The sequence below is a fragment of the Manihot esculenta genome, chromosome 2 (assembly GCF_001659605.2).
Source record: "Manihot esculenta cultivar AM560-2 chromosome 2, M.esculenta_v8, whole genome shotgun sequence".
Taxonomy (NCBI): domain Eukaryota; kingdom Viridiplantae; phylum Streptophyta; class Magnoliopsida; order Malpighiales; family Euphorbiaceae; genus Manihot; species Manihot esculenta.
This window is the reverse complement of record NC_035162.2, coordinates 10194503-10212384: the sequence shown is the minus strand read 5'-3', so window position 1 is coordinate 10212384 and position 17882 is coordinate 10194503. Positions and strand designations below refer to the sequence as shown.

General features: G+C 32.1%; 2 protein-coding genes across 8 annotated transcripts; both read right to left on the bottom strand.

The window, feature by feature from the left end:
- Positions 1 to 250: 250 nt before the first annotated feature.
- LOC110610101 (vacuolar protein sorting-associated protein 26A) lies at positions 251 to 7772 on the bottom strand. Of its 3 annotated transcripts, XM_043954242.1 has the most exons (13): positions 7591 to 7772; positions 7528 to 7559; positions 7393 to 7449; positions 7218 to 7292; positions 6351 to 6425; positions 6166 to 6238; positions 4693 to 4737; positions 4306 to 4417; positions 3604 to 3670; positions 2992 to 3036; positions 2496 to 2551; positions 2215 to 2390; positions 251 to 726 (listed from the first exon to the last, which is right to left on the bottom strand). In XM_043954242.1, exons 3-13 carry the CDS (start codon positions 7393 to 7395, stop codon positions 548 to 550), a joined length of 906 nt encoding a protein of 301 aa, XP_043810177.1. In that variant the 5' UTR covers positions 7396 to 7449; positions 7528 to 7559; positions 7591 to 7772; the 3' UTR covers positions 251 to 547. The 3 variants fall into 3 exon arrangements, with proteins under 3 accessions (XP_043810177.1, XP_021605661.1, XP_043810178.1); XM_021749969.2 differs by having other exon boundaries at positions 7528 to 7771; XM_043954243.1 differs by lacking the exons at positions 4693 to 4737; positions 6166 to 6238; positions 6351 to 6425; ... (2 more) ...; positions 7528 to 7559; positions 7591 to 7772 and adding an exon at positions 4612 to 4673 and having other exon boundaries at positions 4306 to 4515.
- A 1173-nt stretch (positions 7773 to 8945) lies between these two features.
- Positions 8946 to 14510, bottom strand: LOC110609578 (CBL-interacting serine/threonine-protein kinase 3). Of its 5 annotated transcripts, XM_021749255.2 has the most exons (15): positions 13946 to 14338; positions 13295 to 13523; positions 13106 to 13168; positions 12856 to 12927; positions 12441 to 12548; positions 12274 to 12354; positions 11757 to 11810; positions 11551 to 11676; positions 11380 to 11469; positions 11099 to 11221; positions 10876 to 10986; positions 10018 to 10131; positions 9873 to 9929; positions 9711 to 9785; positions 9049 to 9384 (listed from the first exon to the last, which is right to left on the bottom strand). In XM_021749255.2, exons 2-15 carry the CDS (start codon positions 13463 to 13465, stop codon positions 9310 to 9312), a joined length of 1320 nt encoding a protein of 439 aa, XP_021604947.1. In that variant the 5' UTR covers positions 13466 to 13523; positions 13946 to 14338; the 3' UTR covers positions 9049 to 9309. The 5 variants fall into 5 exon arrangements, with proteins under 5 accessions (XP_043810108.1, XP_043810107.1, XP_043810106.1 ...); XM_043954173.1 differs by lacking the exon at positions 13946 to 14338 and adding an exon at positions 14383 to 14510 and having other exon boundaries at positions 8946 to 9384; positions 11380 to 11676; XM_043954172.1 differs by having other exon boundaries at positions 8946 to 9384; positions 11380 to 11676; positions 13987 to 14346.
- Between the last annotated feature and the right edge of the window lie 3372 nt (positions 14511 to 17882).

The following is a 17882-nucleotide window of genomic DNA, read 5'->3' as shown; positions in this document are numbered from 1 at the left end:
ATACTACCATTTGGGGAGCAATTTCTTTACGATAATCGAAGGCATAAAAAGGATAGTATCAGCGACACTACTATAATTCTTTGGTGAGATATGTAATCTGTGATCATCAAGGCCACTCAGCAAAATATTGCAATCAGCCACAGGAATCCGACGGGCAAGCTGAAGTACCAACACAATAATTTTGAGTGAACAAAAAGTTACTAAATCTGATTGAATTTACCAATCAAACAATTCGCCAACTAGTCAAAATGAAAGAAATGACAATGAACCAAATTGATACAAATATTTTCACAAAATCAAAATCAAACGTTAAGAAATCTAAACGATTTATGATTTGTCATTTTAAAGGTTTCACTAAAACCAAAATAATAAAATAATAAAAAAATAAATAGTATGTCATTTGACAAACTCCGTGCAAATATCACAAAAAATTCTCCATAAACGCCAAGCTGAAGTCTGTCAAGAAAGCAAACAAATGCTTCAAATGACATCGCCAACATGCTGCCCCAGTTTCTCATGTTGAATACTCCCAACTCGTGACAAAAAATCAAGAATTTTCAAGAAGCCGATAAACTGTGATCTCTTGCTGCTTAAAATACCTTCTATCCTCTTCATCAACTAGAACAAGATTCAAGAAATACTTCACACTGAATTTGTTGTTGATGTTACGATATGTGGGTGTCAACTCATATGGACTTAGGAACAGCCTGATTGGAATTGATTCACCTGCTAGGGCATCATAAATTGCATAAGTGGGACGATTCCTATGAACATGCGATTTTCAAGCAGACAGTTAATGAAACACAATCATATTAACTTCAACATTTTCCTAATATAACATGGACTATCAAATATATAAAAAAGTTAAACACTGCTACTGAGACCCTAACAAACATACAGTAAGCATGCATTTTGATGATGGAAAGAGAAAATGTAAGAACCATCAAATTGTGAGACACAAAGACATTGAATTTTCCAAAGCATGAAATCCATTGCAGCCATCTGTTTTGACTGACGTTACAACAAGGTGCATTTGCTTGTTATTCCCACTTCTGTTAAAGACTGATCCAGAAGAAACTATTGATTCAATACTAAATGATTTATTAACTAATTTTCCCTTTATTTTTTAAAAATACACTGAATAATCCCTGTCTTTTAAGATTGTTAGCTATTTAGTCCCTTCTGTTAATTATAAGGACTAAAATAGTTGTTATTTTGAAATTACAGGGACCAAATAGTTATCATTTTGAAATTACAGGACTAAATAATTATTCTTTGAAAATTATATGGACTAAATAGTTATATATGAAATAATATATACTAATTAAAAATAAGGTTTTAAAGTTATTTTACAGCATTACTGACGTTTTACATAGACAGAAAAACTAAGTAGTTGATGGTTTGAAATTAAAGGGACCAAATAGTGAAGAGTTTGAAAAAACAGAGACTATTTAATGTATTTTTGAAAATAGAAGAACTAAGTAGTTAGTTTCACTAAACTACAGGAACTAAATAGTTAATTTCCCTATTAATTAAACTTTTCATTTTACCAACGGCTTAAGCTTTCATCTTATCTTTAAAAAGTGATAGAACTACTGATTAAAGATTTCCTGATAATTTAAGGTGGGAGAAGAAATTTGGGTCTAAACAATTAATTTTTGGATTATCTCAGTGGAAAGAGTTCAGCATATAGTAAAAACCAATCGGACATGACATTGCTTCATCCACCAAGTACAGGAGATAAACAGTTTACAAAAGCTACAGTGAGCTAAGATTCAAAAATAATATACATTGTTTCACAAGCAATGGCTTAGTGACTACTAGGAGAAAGAAATCATAAGTTAATTTTTTGCAATGAGTGCTTAAAGGGACTAACAATTTATAAACCATAATCAAGTGCATTCGGCTGGTTTTTCCGCCAAAATGGCTGGCAAACATTTCATAATTGAACAGAAAAGAGAGATGAGAACAGAGAAGAAAAAGTGGAGAAAATGGCTTTTCAATTTTAAGCTCATGGTATATGTGATTTGCGCTGCCTTTTCATTTCATCCAGAAAAACAGGCCCTAGCATCCACATTAAGTGGACTTGATCCTCAATAGAAATGAACATCTCTGATGTGTTACTCAGATTATCTGAGAGTATCTTGCAAGATATAAATAAATAAAGCCATATATATTTATTCTATGATCTGTCTTGCAAATAAAATTATGTACCTCTAACAGGAGCACCATCCATCAACTCAAATTTTGCTAGGGTCTCCGTCTCAACATATGTATTAGGCCCTGATCCTGTCGACTCACGACGCCTGATCTCAAGCTCCATATTTTTAATCTTAATTCTCACCAGAAGAAAATATATTTTTCCAATGATGACATCTTTCAAATGGTACCTGAATATTAATATCAGTGAGAGGATATAAGACTAAACCTCTCTTTCAACTTAATTCAAATCACATGAAGTCAAATCATCTAATATCAGCCTCATTTAGACCTACTTGCTTTTACTGTATTCAAACTCAATATGAAGGCAATCCTCAATTCCAACTTCCATCTGCAAGAGGAATATTGACAAGCACAAAGGATCAATTTTCGGAATGAAGTCATTAATATTGTTAGAGATCAGGAAACACTAAATTATATTTGAGTGTCAAACAATTAAGATAAATGATTAACTTGGAGTTGCACAAACCTCAACGGAATAGAAGTCAGAAGTCATTTTTCCTATATATTTTCTAGATAAAATTACAGCAGTGCAAGGAAATCCTCTAAATAACAATTAGTGAAACCTCACTAATACACAATATACAGAATTTGTGCCAATAAAGTGGGAGATAGAATGTGACTTAGTAGCGGTTATATCTACCACAAAATCACATGCAGAGGAGTTAAACATTCAAAATGTATGTTTCACATCTTATGGAGTTGATCCTAGCTATTTATAACAAATAAAAGAAATTAGTAAGCAAAAATGGATAAACTACACATCCTGACCTTAATGCTATTATTTATTGATGGAAGTGCGGAGTAGTTGCGAACCTGTAGAGAAATACATAAAGCAATAAATCAGCTATTGTATAATACTATCAAGATTGCAAATTCACATGATTATCCATTGGAGGAACCAAGAAAGGAGTTAGGTTTTAGATTTTTTTTCAAAATGAGTCCAAAGGTCAGTTTGCAAGACTTCTATTTTAGCTAGTCCTTTTTCTTATACCACTTCTTTAACATATACAAATTTCTAAATGCACATTATTTAGCCCCCGTATATCCATACACGTGTCCATGCCTATAGATTTACATGTATTTAATCATCACATGTATTATAAAAAATATATACACATATAGTCCCATAAACTTCAATTCATTTACAAAAGCTTTTGCAGTTACCATTTGCTTTTTCTATTCTCATTTCTCTTTTTAAGTTTTCTAGGCCAGCTTTCATCTCAACTAAACCTTAATCCCAAACTAAATGAGGTCAGCTATATGGATCAATTTTCTCCATTCCAGCTCTTAGGACTACATCTAGAAATAAAAAATGCACAAGAGCAAAAAACACCAGCAACACGATTCAAAGCATTGCTAGCTGATGCCAAAATACATTACCACAAAATCCTGGTACTCCACAATGTTGTTGACATAATTACGACTGATTGTCACTTTCAAAATATATCTGCAAGTCCACAATAACCTCAAGTAGTTGGCATATGCCTTCCAGAAAAGAGTTTTAGTTTCCATTTACAGAAGCGAAGAGGGAAGGGGGATGGGAGTTTTACAGTTTATCAGACAAGATAATAATATAGAAATCAACAGTAAATTCTTAACTTCCAAACAGAACAAGAATTGAAACGATTATATGTCAGAGAAGTTTAGAGCAACAATCAATAAAGTCAGACTAATCTAAACCATGCTTAGCTAGCAGAACTCATCCTTAGGAATAATAAGAAGAGTTTTTTGATAATCAACCACACCCAAAATGATCAGAGTTACTATTGTCTTTGCCAAAGTCACTTGTAGAGTTTAAAAAATGATTTATGAACCAAAAAATGTCTGGAGGAGAGAGAACTTTGCAATTCAACAAAAAATTATTAACAGAAAACATAAATAAATTTTGAGGTACGGGGTTAGAGAAGAAGAAAAACCCTGAAGCTGCAACAATTATTCATAAAACCAGAGAAGTTTGTGCTGTTCACAAATGCATAGCCACCACCAATTGAAAATCATTTATACAGTGCAAATTAGAGAGTACGGATGGTTGGACGACTCAATTAGGTAATGGGACCAGTACAATTTAAAAGGATACCTTACCTAAGCCTCACGTTGACACCATTGTAAGACTCATATGGCATTTCAACTGTAGAAAACTCAAAGGAATATGTTTTTCTTTCATATAATTCACCAGGAATATCAAGTTCACGAACTGCATATGAAACATGAGAGTTAGAGCTTATCATATATATATATATATATATATAAACTTCCCTAAACTGATCCACTGATAATACCCAATCATAGAACCTGTAGAAAGAACAATAAAATTATGGCAGCATGAATAACATAATGATTATCCTGTCAATAATACTTAATAAAACTCATCTAAAATAACTAGAAAACCTTGTTCTAGCAAAGACTTGTATGATAAAGAGCATGCCATTTATCATCAATTTGATGAGAAGTTAATGCTTATCCACTCACCAAGTGATGTAAAATCGTAGAAGTTGCCTCGGTCAAAATACAATTCTGCAAAGAGGAAAACAGGTGTCATGGTCTAAGCATTATCCTTTTACAAAATAAAGCAATGGAATACAGTCATTGTGATTCCTGCAACATCCAGTAAAGTAATTTGGTAGAGCAATTGCTCCTATGCTTCACATAAATGAGTGTAAAACACAAAAAAATTGTGTTCTTTTTTTAATGTAAGATAATATACCTCAAAAAATTCCTTGGTCTAGGCATGACTGATGTTAAAAGAAATTTCCAATTATATTAGTGAAAAATTATCACTGGGCATAACATATTTGAATAAAAACAAATTAAAAATTATATACATAATCTTGAATTGGAACATAATTGTATAATAGTAAATATTTAATTGCATGTTAAGTCTACAAACATAGACAATTTCACCGTGATTCATGATTTTTCCAGGCACAACATGTTATTGATGCTACTCATTGCTTGTGAGGCTCAATAAATAAGCAATTACTATGTCATCAATGTTGTTGTCAAAAGATGAACTGAAAAAGAGTTCTAATTCAGATTAGCTTAGCATTCTTTCCTATTACCGACATAAATATAACCTATTAGAAGGTAAAGAGGGTAAATTTAACAAAAATGGGTTATGGGAAAAAATATGCAGATACTCTGGCCTAAGTACTATGCAGTTGAGGTTTTAATTAGGATAAAAAATAAATACTTAAAATACAACAAAAGAAAACAAAACAACTTAATGAGCTTAAATAGGCATAAATTGCAGCGTAAGATAGCAAGTACTTTGCCATGACTGCAATCTCTATTGGCATGTTCTTCAATATTCAACCAAAAGGGCACCTTCTAAAAAAGAGGTGTTCTGTATGCATACACTTAAGGGCCAAACAATTAAGAGGCTATATTTGAGTGTTTCAAGAATTCAGAGGCCCAGGTATTTCTAGAACTAATGTTATATGAACATTGGGAATGTGATCCTTCTTCCATACGAACTTTATTATGAAGCATACTTCCAATCTCCCATTGCACTTGTATTTTTAACTATGTATGTTGCAAATTCTGTGTGGAACTTGGAGTTCCAAATGTAAGCCTGAAAGTACCCCAATTAACAGAAGCATCACTTAAGCAAGGGAGGGAGAGAGAGAGAGAGAGAGAGAGAGAGAGAGAACAAGATTGGTGGTTCCATGATATATTAATTGGATCATAGTCGCATAAATATAATATTTAAAAAACATCAAATTCCACTGTAGTCACCTAGAGATATAATATTTTAGAAGGATTTCTCTTCAGATATGTGACATGATTGAAAAGTGCCCTTGTGTTCATAGGTTCTCACATAAGATATTTTCTTGCTTTGCATGGAGAAAATTTTTCTTCCTTTTGTGCGTCTTTTTTTCTCTATCAGGAAAGTTCAAACTACACGAAGAGAATAGAATTTGAAGGGAATTCAACATAACATACCTATCTGACCAAGTAGCTCAATCTTAACGCCAGTGTGTTCAACTTTTTTCCCTTGTGCTGGTTCTATAACAACCTGAACATCATAATGAACATTAATTATGAATATTACAGTTCCAAAACAGCACCAACTAGAAAGTATAGATAATCAATTTGATCAGAAGAACAATCCACAACATCACAAATACCTCTCCAACAATGGTTTCTTGACTTTGAAAGAGAGGAACCATGATATTTTGGCCATTTTCCTTTTTAAATGGAACCTATAGGAACACAGAGACATTAAGTAAAGGTTGAACAATATTTTATTTTAAAAAACCTCTAAATAGAAAAGATGCAATTTTATCAATTTCTGTGACATCTATGTAAAACTAATAAAATCCCAGGAGTAAGTTTGCCATTGAATGTGTTAGATCTAACAAAATTACAAAGCCTGGATCACAGATTCTCACCCCAACAGCAGCATGATCAATCAAATGATGGAACACATTAAATGTGATAAACTGACACTTAAAAACCTCCGGCACAATTAGACTCTATTGGTTCAAACTTCCAGTGCAGACATCACTTTATATAATTACATACAATTGAATTGCAAATGAAGATCATTTACAGAAATTTCTGACTTAAATAATAGAATTATTTTTCTCACATAGAACCGAAAGAAAAATAAAAAGATAATTCGAAGTAATTTTACATAAATTAACTAAAAGCTTCCAATTTCATTATCAAGTCCTACATGCCAAAAACAAATGTTGAACATTCTTGAATGCAGTACGATTCATGAGAAGTTCAGAAGCTATTACGAATTATTTCTGCTTTCATTCCCATTTTTTAAAAAGTAATAAATAAATAAGCAAATAATAGATAAAATACAAACTGAGCTAGTTTGATCTCCCTCAAATCACAATACAATTCCTTCGTTATACTGCTCAACAAGAAAATAACAGGTCGCCAACGATTGAGCACAGAAATTTTACAGTTTGTCAACAAAATTAAAAATAACATTATAATAAAAAGGAACGCAAGTAAAAGTTTCTGTAGCCATATGAAACCTGCTTGCGAGTTCTTCCATCAGCAAAAGTGATTGAAACGTTACATGGCGGCTTGAAAGCTCCGATCAGGAAATTCTGAACCAAGAACAAAGGCGCATCCATAGTTTTGTGAAAAAAAATCTCAACGACTGCAGAACGAGCATCGCAGAAAAATCAAAGGAATGGAAGGCTTTACCATGATCCTCAGCTCAAATCCAGTAGAATTACTGCGACTTCGCTAGGCATGAAGAAGCTTGCAAAAGAAAGCAACGAGTTCAATTCCAAGTTAGCAATGTATTGATTAAATTAAAGCATTCTCGAAAGCAAATACCTGGAGAGGCATTGAAATGAGCGGGTTTCAAAGCCTGAATAAGCAATTGCAGGAGGAAGAAGATCAGCTGGTGCCGTTTTAGCCTTTCTCCCTTCTCTTTCTTAGTCGGCTAACGTCAAGTCGTCAACAATTTCTACCCTTCCAAACCATTATTATTTGCAGATTTTATTTTTGGTTAAAAATTTTCATAAATTATTAAAATCGTATTATAATTTCACATAATACTCTTGGCTAAGGAATAAGGTTTTAGATCTACTGAATGTATCACTTGATTTTTTCTTTTTTTCCAAATTTAAATACACGCATACACGAGACTTTTAATATTGGAATTTTTTACTTTTATATAAAATGTTATTTTATTACTATAATCTTTTAAGAGTTAATTTTTAGAAATATAATTATTTAATATTTATAGGAAGTTTTAGAATAATTAGAGAGATCCAGCTTCTTTCACAATCAATTGTGTATAGGGCGTATACGCCAAATTATTAAAGAGTTATAATTATAAATTTTAGAGATTAAATATCGGACACATTGTGTTAATTGACTTTTTTTTGTTATATAAAGATTGGGGACTAAAAGATATTTTTGACTCTCTAAATTTTATTCTTAATTATAATTTTTTTCACATTTTAATACACAACATTTTGAATTAAAATTTCTTGTTTTAATCATATTTTTATTACTTATGAATATTTAGTCTCTCAAAAGTTTTCCTTTTAATTTATGATAATATAAAAAATTTACTAAATCAACGAATATGATATGAATTTTTTACAATATATTTTTATAATTTATATTAAACTTTTAATGTTATTTTATTTTTTTTATTTTCCACGTTTTTATTCAAAATTTGCACAAACACACAAGTAGCTTTTTGTGTAAAATAATATAACTCACCTAATTAAAGGGCTCTTTTTTTATAATAGTTAAATTTAATACACGATGAATATGTAGTTAAAATTGAAAAATTGATTGAATTGAATTAATTTATAAATTTAATTTAATTTTTTATATATTTTAATTCGATTCGATTTTTAATTTTAAAAATATTGATTATTTTAATTTAATTTAATTTTAATAAAAAAAATAAAAAAAATAAAATCGACTCGATTAGTAATAATAGTATATTATTTTTAATAATATTATATCATATTAAGATTAAAATATTTTAATTAAATTTTAAAATACTAAAAATAAAAAATAAAAAATTTATTAAAAATTCAAACCGATTCAAATCAAACTAAATTAAACTAAATCAGATCGATTCAGTTCGATTCAATTGGATTTATATAAATAGTAAAATTTTGATTTTCGATTTATTCAGTTGAGTTCACGAATGATCGCCCTTAAAATTTAAGTCACAACATACAATATAATTTTTGCATTTGCAATAAGATGGTATCAAAGGGCTAAAATAGCTTAATCATTTTTCTCACTTCTCCATGCCACTATTAAAGAAAATTTAAAGTTACAACATTTACAATTCCACACAAGCATAATCAAAGCCAAAAGCAAATATACAACAAAAAGGAAACATATACAAACATCTTTATTTGCCAAATCTCTTGTTCTTGACATCGTCCAGTTGAAGATAAAACCAAACAAAGGCTGTGTGTATTTTCCATGCTTTCCAACAATACTAGCAAGGAAAACAATTGCTGAAGAGATGTCTCTAATTCTACACTGTAGAAGATGGTTCCCAAAAAGTGGGTGCTAAAGAATGAAGATATAGAACAAGTATGACACATTTGGCAAGCTAACACAAAAGCGACACTATTTTCACTTAATTTCTTGCATGTCCTCCTCAGTTTTCCAGACAACATCATCGAGGCAGGTCGAAAGATTTTTATAGAACTGCAGAAACAATATCAAGTAAATGAAAACATAACAAACTTGATCAATATATTCACTAAATGTAACCAAAATGACTTATAAGACTATGTTTTACAGTTGTTTGACAATATTGCCATGAAAGCTCGAACATGTACGAGTTTTGAGCGCCTATTTATCTTTTACTGATATCTATGGATTGATCATGAGTCGAAATATTTTTAGAACCAATTAACAGTCTATTAATAGCAATTCCTAAGGAGTAAACTTGAAGCAAAAAATCATAAAAAATACAGAAAACTCAGTTTTTAACCCTCTAAAAGGAAATTCAGAATTAAGAGAAATGATACCTTATGGAACTCCAAAGTGTCACCTTTTGCTTTTCGGACTTCAACCATGTGTAGAGAAGGTGCTACTTGAAAAATCTGATAGAAAATGTAGAAATAAATAATTAATACAAAATTACTACTGATACTGACTATATAATAATAAGAACTCTTATTATAACTGACCTCGGTGGCGACATTAAGGTTTCCCTTTCTCCCAGCTTTCATATTTTCAAGCTTCATCTGTGAAAGACAATGGCTATATGTCACCCTGGATTCTTGCATGAGCCACATAAAAAAGTAAAAAGTATAGTATTCACATTTTGCTCACCTTGTAGTTTTTCTTCTGCACATCAAAACCCAGAGGCTTTGCAGCTTCTTCAATCTTATGGATTATCTCATTAGCAGCGCATTTAGATGTGAACCTTGTTTCCCTTTTGAATCCCTGTAGCCAACCATTAGTCACAAGATATGAACAGAGAATAATACAAGATTCAAGTCAGTCAATCAATGGAATCCCAGAATTTTGTTGCCACAAGTCAATTACATGTTATGCCACCTAAGAAAGATAACCTTGTCAAAAGACTATATGTATATACCTCCTTTGGAAGCCTATGAAACTTTGAGAATAGTTCGTTAATATTTGATAATGACATGAAAAGAGAATTTCAACAAGTTCTCTCAATCTTATACTTCATAATTTCAGAGGTTGCATGAAGCTATGCAACCTTTCTCCCAGAAATTTAAAACCTGTGCTGGTCTGAAAGCACTTTGAACAAGATCAGAAACACCAAGTCTCTGTTATTGTGCCTTCACGGTTTAACACGAAGATATAGTCTAGTAGCAAAGAGAGATCCTTGATTGTTTCAAGCATCCCCTTGGCATTTACATGCAGGTTTCTCCTATGAATTTTAGTGAGTTGACATACTTGAAATGCTCGAATTACGACAATATCAAGGCAAGGCATACGCATGTGCATGCACACATCCAGTCCCTGCCTGTGAATGCAAAAATTACTTAGCATCAAGCCTTACTTCATCAGAAGCAGGAAGGGGATGTTTGTTGCACTACTATCTTCCCTTTGCTTAAATGCACAAGCTCATGCACATGCACAACCACACAAGGCTCCATCAATTTTGAATATATAGTTTAACATTACAACATAAAGAAGGCCTTCTAACATGCAAACCTGTTCAGAATCAAACAAATTCCCGAGATTTAGTCCTTTCGACATAGAAATCAACTCAAATGCATTCATAGCTGCTGGATGTTCTTCCTTCTTCTCTGTTACAAGGTGATCCTGTGACGATACCAATAAGTTACAGTTCAAAAAACACTTTCATCAAGTATAGCAGAACAAATGTAGCAAGTTCCCAAACAGTATGCAATCATTTTATAATTATAGCACTTACTTTTGAATCCTTAAAAACAGCTTCAACATCATCCAAGTTGGTGTCATCTTTCTCCTCAAAGACAGGAGGCTTATAATCTTTCTTAAACCATTCATCTTCCAAGATTTCAGATATAGTGATGCGCTGCCACAAAAATAGATTGTAAGCCGAAGATTTAAATTTATAAATTGTAATACAGTAGAGATTTCTCTTTGCTTTTTAAAGATCAAAGTTACCAGCCGCCAGTTATTTAATGTAGTAGAAGAACAAGTAATGGAAATTACAGAGAGACAATTACTTACAGTCACAGGGTTAGGATCCAAAATTCTAGTGATTAATTTCATGGCACCAAAAGAAAGCCAAGGAGGGCAAGTGAACTCAGCTGCTGAAATCTGCATGTGGGGAAAGAAAATAAATAGCAGAGGACAGAGAACAACAAAGAATAGTTCTTTGAAAAGCTGTAAAATGCTCACTTTTTTATACAGGTTTATTAGATTATCATCATCAAAAGGCAAGTAACCTGCAAGCAGTACAAATAGTATTACTCCACATGACCATATGTCTGCAGTCGCCCCGTCATAACCTCTATCATTAAGAACCTGAACATCAACAAAACATTATTAAATGCTAAAGGTTCAAAGGTTGATACAAACATTGTCATAAAAACAGTTTTACAAACCTCAGGAGCAACATAATTTGGAGTTCCACAAGCAGTATGAAATAGGCCATCATCCTGCCAAATAAACTTATGAGTAAGAAACAATTCTTGCCCTCCAAGAGCCATCGAAAAGAGCTGGAAGGCAGAGCAAATTTCACTTTTATGAGAAAAGAAGTGTGCTTTTAAGAATGCTTCTTTTTTCTCATTTAACACATGGCATGCATGCATGATTTATTGGCAATTGATTTAATGATCAGTCAAACTTAAATAATCTTTTCTTCATTGTTTTGCAGGTAGTACAACTCTATGATATCGCACGAGGATTTGATAATAAGAAGACTTGTCCAATAGTTCAATGAGGTCAATCAGAAATCCAGATCAAGCAAAAATAAGCAGAGATTGCAGTTATGGTTATGTTCACAAATAATCCTACAAACACTAGTGAAATTGGTCTAATTTATGGTAGGATTTGATTGGGGAAGGGAAAGCGAAGTCCATAATAAATTGAGCTAAGAAATGAAAACTTTATGATAATTACCCTGACTTGTTGTGACAATGCACTCAATCCAAAATCAGAAATTTTGAGGTTCCCACAAGCATCCAACAGCAGATTCTCCGGCTGCAAGAAACACAAGATGATGAGCTTTTTTTGGTAAGCCAAACAGGTTTATAGAATATCATAGGTTGATAAAGGTTAAAGAGTACCTTCAGGTCTCTATGGTAGACACCCCTACTGTGGCAGTAATCAACTGCATTAATAAGCTGCTGGAAATATCTCCGAGCTTCATCTTCTCGCATCCGTCCATGGTTTACCTTCATAACTAACACATGGTCATGCTAAGCCATTCTCAACAAGCAGCTTGAGACTTACAAGAGGGAAAAAAAACATTCAACCAATTTAAACCTTTGCTGCTATCAATGGAGAACTGCATTATTATAAACAACACAACTACGAAAAGGGGACAGTTCTTAACAGATCACATTCAAGATAAAACGACAGATTTGTAAGTAGCTTTAATGATGTTAAACGTGTGCAAGTCCTTAAACCCAACAGGAATATCAAACCAATTAAATGAGAAGGGCAGAAATAAAGAGTTTGAACAACACTACATCAACTTACAATTTTGTCAAAAAGCTCTCCCCCAGTAACAAACTCCAAGACAATAAATATCTTTGTCCTGCTTCCCATCACCTGAAAAAGAAAAGTAACTATTTGATAAATCTTGCACCAAGCCAAAAAAAAACACGAAATTTACATCTTTGCTCAGGATTGAAGTACTAATTTTGCACAGACCTATAGTTAATTTTTCAAGCACATAGCATATACATGCAGAATAGATTAAATGCTAAAGGAAATGAGAGAGGGAGACCTCAAATAATCGAACAACATTAGGATGCTTTATAAGCTTCATTGTTGCTATCTCTCGCTTGATCTGTAAAAGCATGCTGAAACATTAGAAGCACAGCAATTTACACAAAGTGCAGCTAAAAATAATCCATTCTATATGAGAAGTGGAAACAAGACAATTTTAAAAGAAAATAAAGCAAAAGAAAGGCACCTGCTCAGCCATCTTGTGTTTAAGAACCTTCTCTCTGTCAAGAATCTTCAGTGCCACAGGCTCCCCTGTCTCGGAGTTCCTTGCAAACTTCACTTTTGCAAATGTTCCCTCGCCAATTGTTTTTCCCACCTCATATTTACCCACTCTACGCTTGATTTTAGGTTGACTCATGCTCGATTTATTCAACTTTTCCTGTCCTCACAGTTCTGCAACTGTGTAAATACTCTCCCTGAAAAGCATATCAAAGCATAAGCTCTACATAACTGCCACATTATTTTAATAGATATGAAAACTTTTGAGCCATTTCCCAGACCACACTTTATGAACAGAAAAAGATCACCACTTTTTTGGGATCTGATACTGTCTCAGGCATCTATAACAAACATGAAAATTAAAAATAAATAAATACCAACAACCAATTTCATTCTCTCAGGACAAAAACCATTAGAAAGATTGCATGCAGAGTGAATAAAAGGATTTAATGCAGATCATGTACAACAGAAGCATGTTTTAATTTAAGAAAAAGCTAAAAGGAATATCTTTGCGAATACCCATCAATCACTATTCCCAGAAGAAGAAGAAGATAATAAGGGAAGTAAGATGCAGAAAGTTAAGTTCAAGTTTATGATGCTAAAGAAATTTAGAACTAACCAGGAAAATGAACAAGTGAAGAATTTGCAAAATTAGAATACCAAAAGCAGTGAAGAAGATATGGAGGAAGAAGAAGCAGCAGCGAAGAAGAAGGAAGTGGCAAAGAACAGCAAAGCAGTCAAAGACGAAGTTCAAAGCAAAATCAAACAAGTGAATATATAAACGTATAAGTGGATGATGTCGAGTTCAATAATATAAATCTTGAAGATTAAAAAAAGAGGGAGAGAGAAAGAGAGAGGATATAGTTGAGAAAGGTGATGATGGTCGGAAAGATGAGATAAGAAGAAAGGGTAGCTATTGCTTTTGCAGTAATGGCTTTTGAGTTGGCCGAAAAGGCAGACTGAGATCTTGTTAAACACAACACATATTTGAATCATCAACTCTTGTCTCCTCTTTCTTCTATTGCAAACCGACAAATTCTTTTTCCTGCTAATTACCTTTCTACTGCAAAGTTCTGCATTTTCTTCTACTCTCCATGCGTTTTATTAATTCCCAGCTATGATTGCTATATAGAAAAATATTTTTATATATATGATTTTGGTAAGTTTTCTTGCCTTTTTAATCGAGTTAGATTTAATTTTTTCTAAGATTTACTTCAGATACCCAACCTTAACCTCTTATTTCACTGAGATATTCAGTGCTCTGCTCTATCATGCTCAGGCTGATAATTAAATTATTTAATTCATTTTGAGTTATTTTTACTGTAATACACGTAGTATATCAGTCTAATCATGCGTTGGGTATTCAGATTGAATTTATTAAAATTCCACATCTATTTAATATTTGTATTTTAAGCAATTTTTATTCAATAATATATTTTTGAATGAATATTAAGTTTAATTCATTTTATCAACACCATAAATTGCAGGAAATTGCAGGAAATTATACATTACATGAACATCTGGCCTCTCAATTTTTCCCATTCCTATAATCAATGAAAGGACAATAAACTTCCATATTTTCCTTAGTGAACAACCCATACCGGATAAATTTGGCCCCACCTCTATTTTTGTAAAAAAACAAATTAATAAATTTTTATAAAATTATATAATTTTTTTAAATTAAAAAAAAATTAAATTCCTCCCTTAAAAGAATTGTTAAAACGAAATAATTAAATTGAATTCATTCAAAATCATGGATTGTAAAATGAGAGATAAAAGAAAATTTAATGACTTATTATGAAAACTATTTAATATAAATATTTTTCTTATTAGCATATTGAAAATGTGGATATTTAAACTTTGGTCAATCAAATAAGGCTCTTCGATAATAACATTTTAAAATAGTATGAAAAACACTAGTATAAAGAGATTAAATGAGCAAATCTTAAAAAGTTAAATTTTTATCTAACTATTAGAATAGCTATTATTATTAAAACAGTTAGTATTATGAAATAAAATTTGAGTGATAATATGCTATCCACCGAGTTAGTTAAGTTAAATTAATTTTAATTTAATTTCATATAAAAATAAATTTAATTATTATTATAATATTATGCAGAACCTAAGAATATCAAATCCTTAAATTCCGAACACATAAGTGATAAAAAAACAAGAAGAAAATACAGATTTTCAACCTATTGAATCTTCCAAATGACTAATGCAAATGAAAACGTAAGTAATTGATTGATTAAGAACTCAAGAATAGAAATTTAATAGTATGCAATACCTGGATGAAGATCGATTCTTGATGCAATAGAGATTCAAGCCAAAGACAAAAGTTTAAAGAAGAGTTTCAAACTCTACAAATATGTTTTCCATTCAGAAATTAACTCCTCATTTGGTTTTTGGAGAGGGTAGTTATATCTCCTCAAATTCATTGCACCTAGACAACTAGATTAGGCCTTACACCAAAATAAATAACCTCAATACTTAAATAATCTTAAAATAGCCTTAAACTAAACTATTTAAATATGTCAATACAAATAAAGCCCATATATAAAAATACATTTAATGACCTATCCAAAAGTTTACTCTTCCAACTTGAAATAATTGATTAAAGACGAGTTGGATCCTTCTTGCATATTCAGCCCAATTTAATTAGATGAAACTCCATTGACATTCAATGCACATTGAGCTTTCATTCCCTCTAACATTCTGCCGATATAAATTTGAAGTGATTCCTTGAACTTTTTTGGCTCTCAATCTTGTAATTGGTCATTGAGGTAATGCTAGCTCTTTCTTCACTTCTCTTTTCTTACCATCCATCTTTGTGCTCACATTATTTCCTCCCTTCTCAAAAGAATTTGTACATCTTTGTGCTCACATTATTTCCTCCCTTCTCAAAAGAATTCGTCATCGAATCTGAATTAAATTTAAAAGGAGATGTATCAGATATATTAAATGTAGCACTTACATTATACTCATCTGGCAAGTCTATCTTGTATGTATTACCATTGATGCGCTCCAACACTTGGAATGGTCCATCACTCCTTGCATCAAGCTTTGACTTCCTTTCCTGTGGAAACCTCTCCTTTCTCATATGTACCCAAATCCAATCTCCTGATTCAAAGATAACATGCTTTCTACTTTTAAGGTCAGTTTCAGTAAACAAATTTTCCTTAAACCGAATCAAAATCATTGTTCTCTTGCCTAGACATGCACTCGTCATCTCTCTCTCTTTTACATAAAAGTATTGTTGTTTCTTGACCTTTTCACTCCTCTCATTTTCTTTATTTTCACTCATTTTCTTTTCATTACTCACTAATTTGTTCTCTCCTACACATGTCACTTTACTCACTTGTGCAGTTACTCACCTTCGGTCCTTTTTCTTTATTCTTTTCTCTATTGGCCTCTTTTCTCTCTTCATTCTTCTTTTGCTCGCTACTTGAACCCACACAAGGACTTTGTTGTATTTTGACTTGATCCTCATATACTTCTTTAGGTGATAAAGGAGCAAATGTGATTTTAGTGTCATTATACTCAAATGTGTAGTTGTTCCTATATACATCACGTATAATATGCCTATCAAATCTACCTAACAACATGTGACCAACTTGCATAGGTACAACATCACAAATAATATCATTATTATACCTCCGAATTGAAAAAGCTACTACTATCCTTTTAGTAACTCTAACTTCTCCACTATCATTCAACTATTGTAGCCTATATAGAGTAGGGTATTTCTCATATTTCAACCCCAACTTCTCAACCAAAGTGGTACTAGCTATACTTGCTCAACTTTTTTCATCTATTATCATGTTACAAACTTTACCACTTATTAAACATCTAGTGTGAAACATGTTCTTCCTTTACTCTAAACTCTCTACTTTTACATTCAAGTTTAATGCACGCCTAGCAACCAAAGATTCACCTTCAACAACATATTCAACACCTTCATCAATATCAGAACAATCTTCTAAAGAGGGCATACTCAATTCACTATCATCAGAATCACTATCATGTTCAGACTCAGAAACAACCTCATTACCTTTCAAGAACATTATTTTCTTACTGGGGCATTCAGAAGCAATGTGACCCTGCCTTTGACATTTAAAGCATACAATATCTCTATACCTTGGTTTAGGAGGTTTGAAAAAAGAATCATATGTACCTTTATGTGAAGTGTTATTCTTCTCCTTAGCATTGCTTGCATCTTTTCCTTTCTCCTTGAAACCAAATTCTTTTCTTTCTTATCCTCATTCTTATTCCATTTTGAGCTCCATTTGGTGTGAAAATTTGAATAAGACTTGGACTTCCACTTTTGCTTTTGTTGCCTCTCCACCTTTATGGCAGTATTCACCAATTCCTTCATGTCCATATAGTGTTGTAATTTAACCACATCAACAATCTTCTTGTTCAAGCCTCCTAAGAATCTTGCCATTGTCACCTCCTCATCCTCTTCAATGTTTGCTTTGATCAAAAGTATTTTCATCTCTTTATGGTAATCCTCCACTATTGTAGACCCTTGTGTGAGTCTTTGTAATTGTTGATGG

Coding starts and splice junctions, on each gene's coding strand:
- LOC110609578 (XM_043954173.1), bottom strand. CDS start 13,465: ATGAGTCAACCTAAAATCAAGCGTAGAGTGGGTAAATATGAGGTGGGA. Junction 12,549..12,855: donor GAGAGCTTTTTGACAAAATT/GTAAGTTGATGT, acceptor TTAGTTATGAAG/GTAAACCATGGACGGATGCG. Junction 11,677..11,756: donor CAAATTATGTTGCTCCTGAG/GTTTGTAAAACT, acceptor GTTGATGTTCAG/GTTCTTAATGATAGAGGTTA.
- LOC110610101 (XM_043954242.1), bottom strand. Junction 6,426..7,217: donor ATGGAAGAACTCGCAAGCAG/GTTTCATATGGC, acceptor GTGTTCCTATAG/GTTCCATTTAAAAAGGAAAA. Junction 4,418..4,692: donor CTACGATTTTACATCACTTG/GTGAGTGGATAA, acceptor TTTCATATGCAG/TTCGTGAACTTGATATTCCT.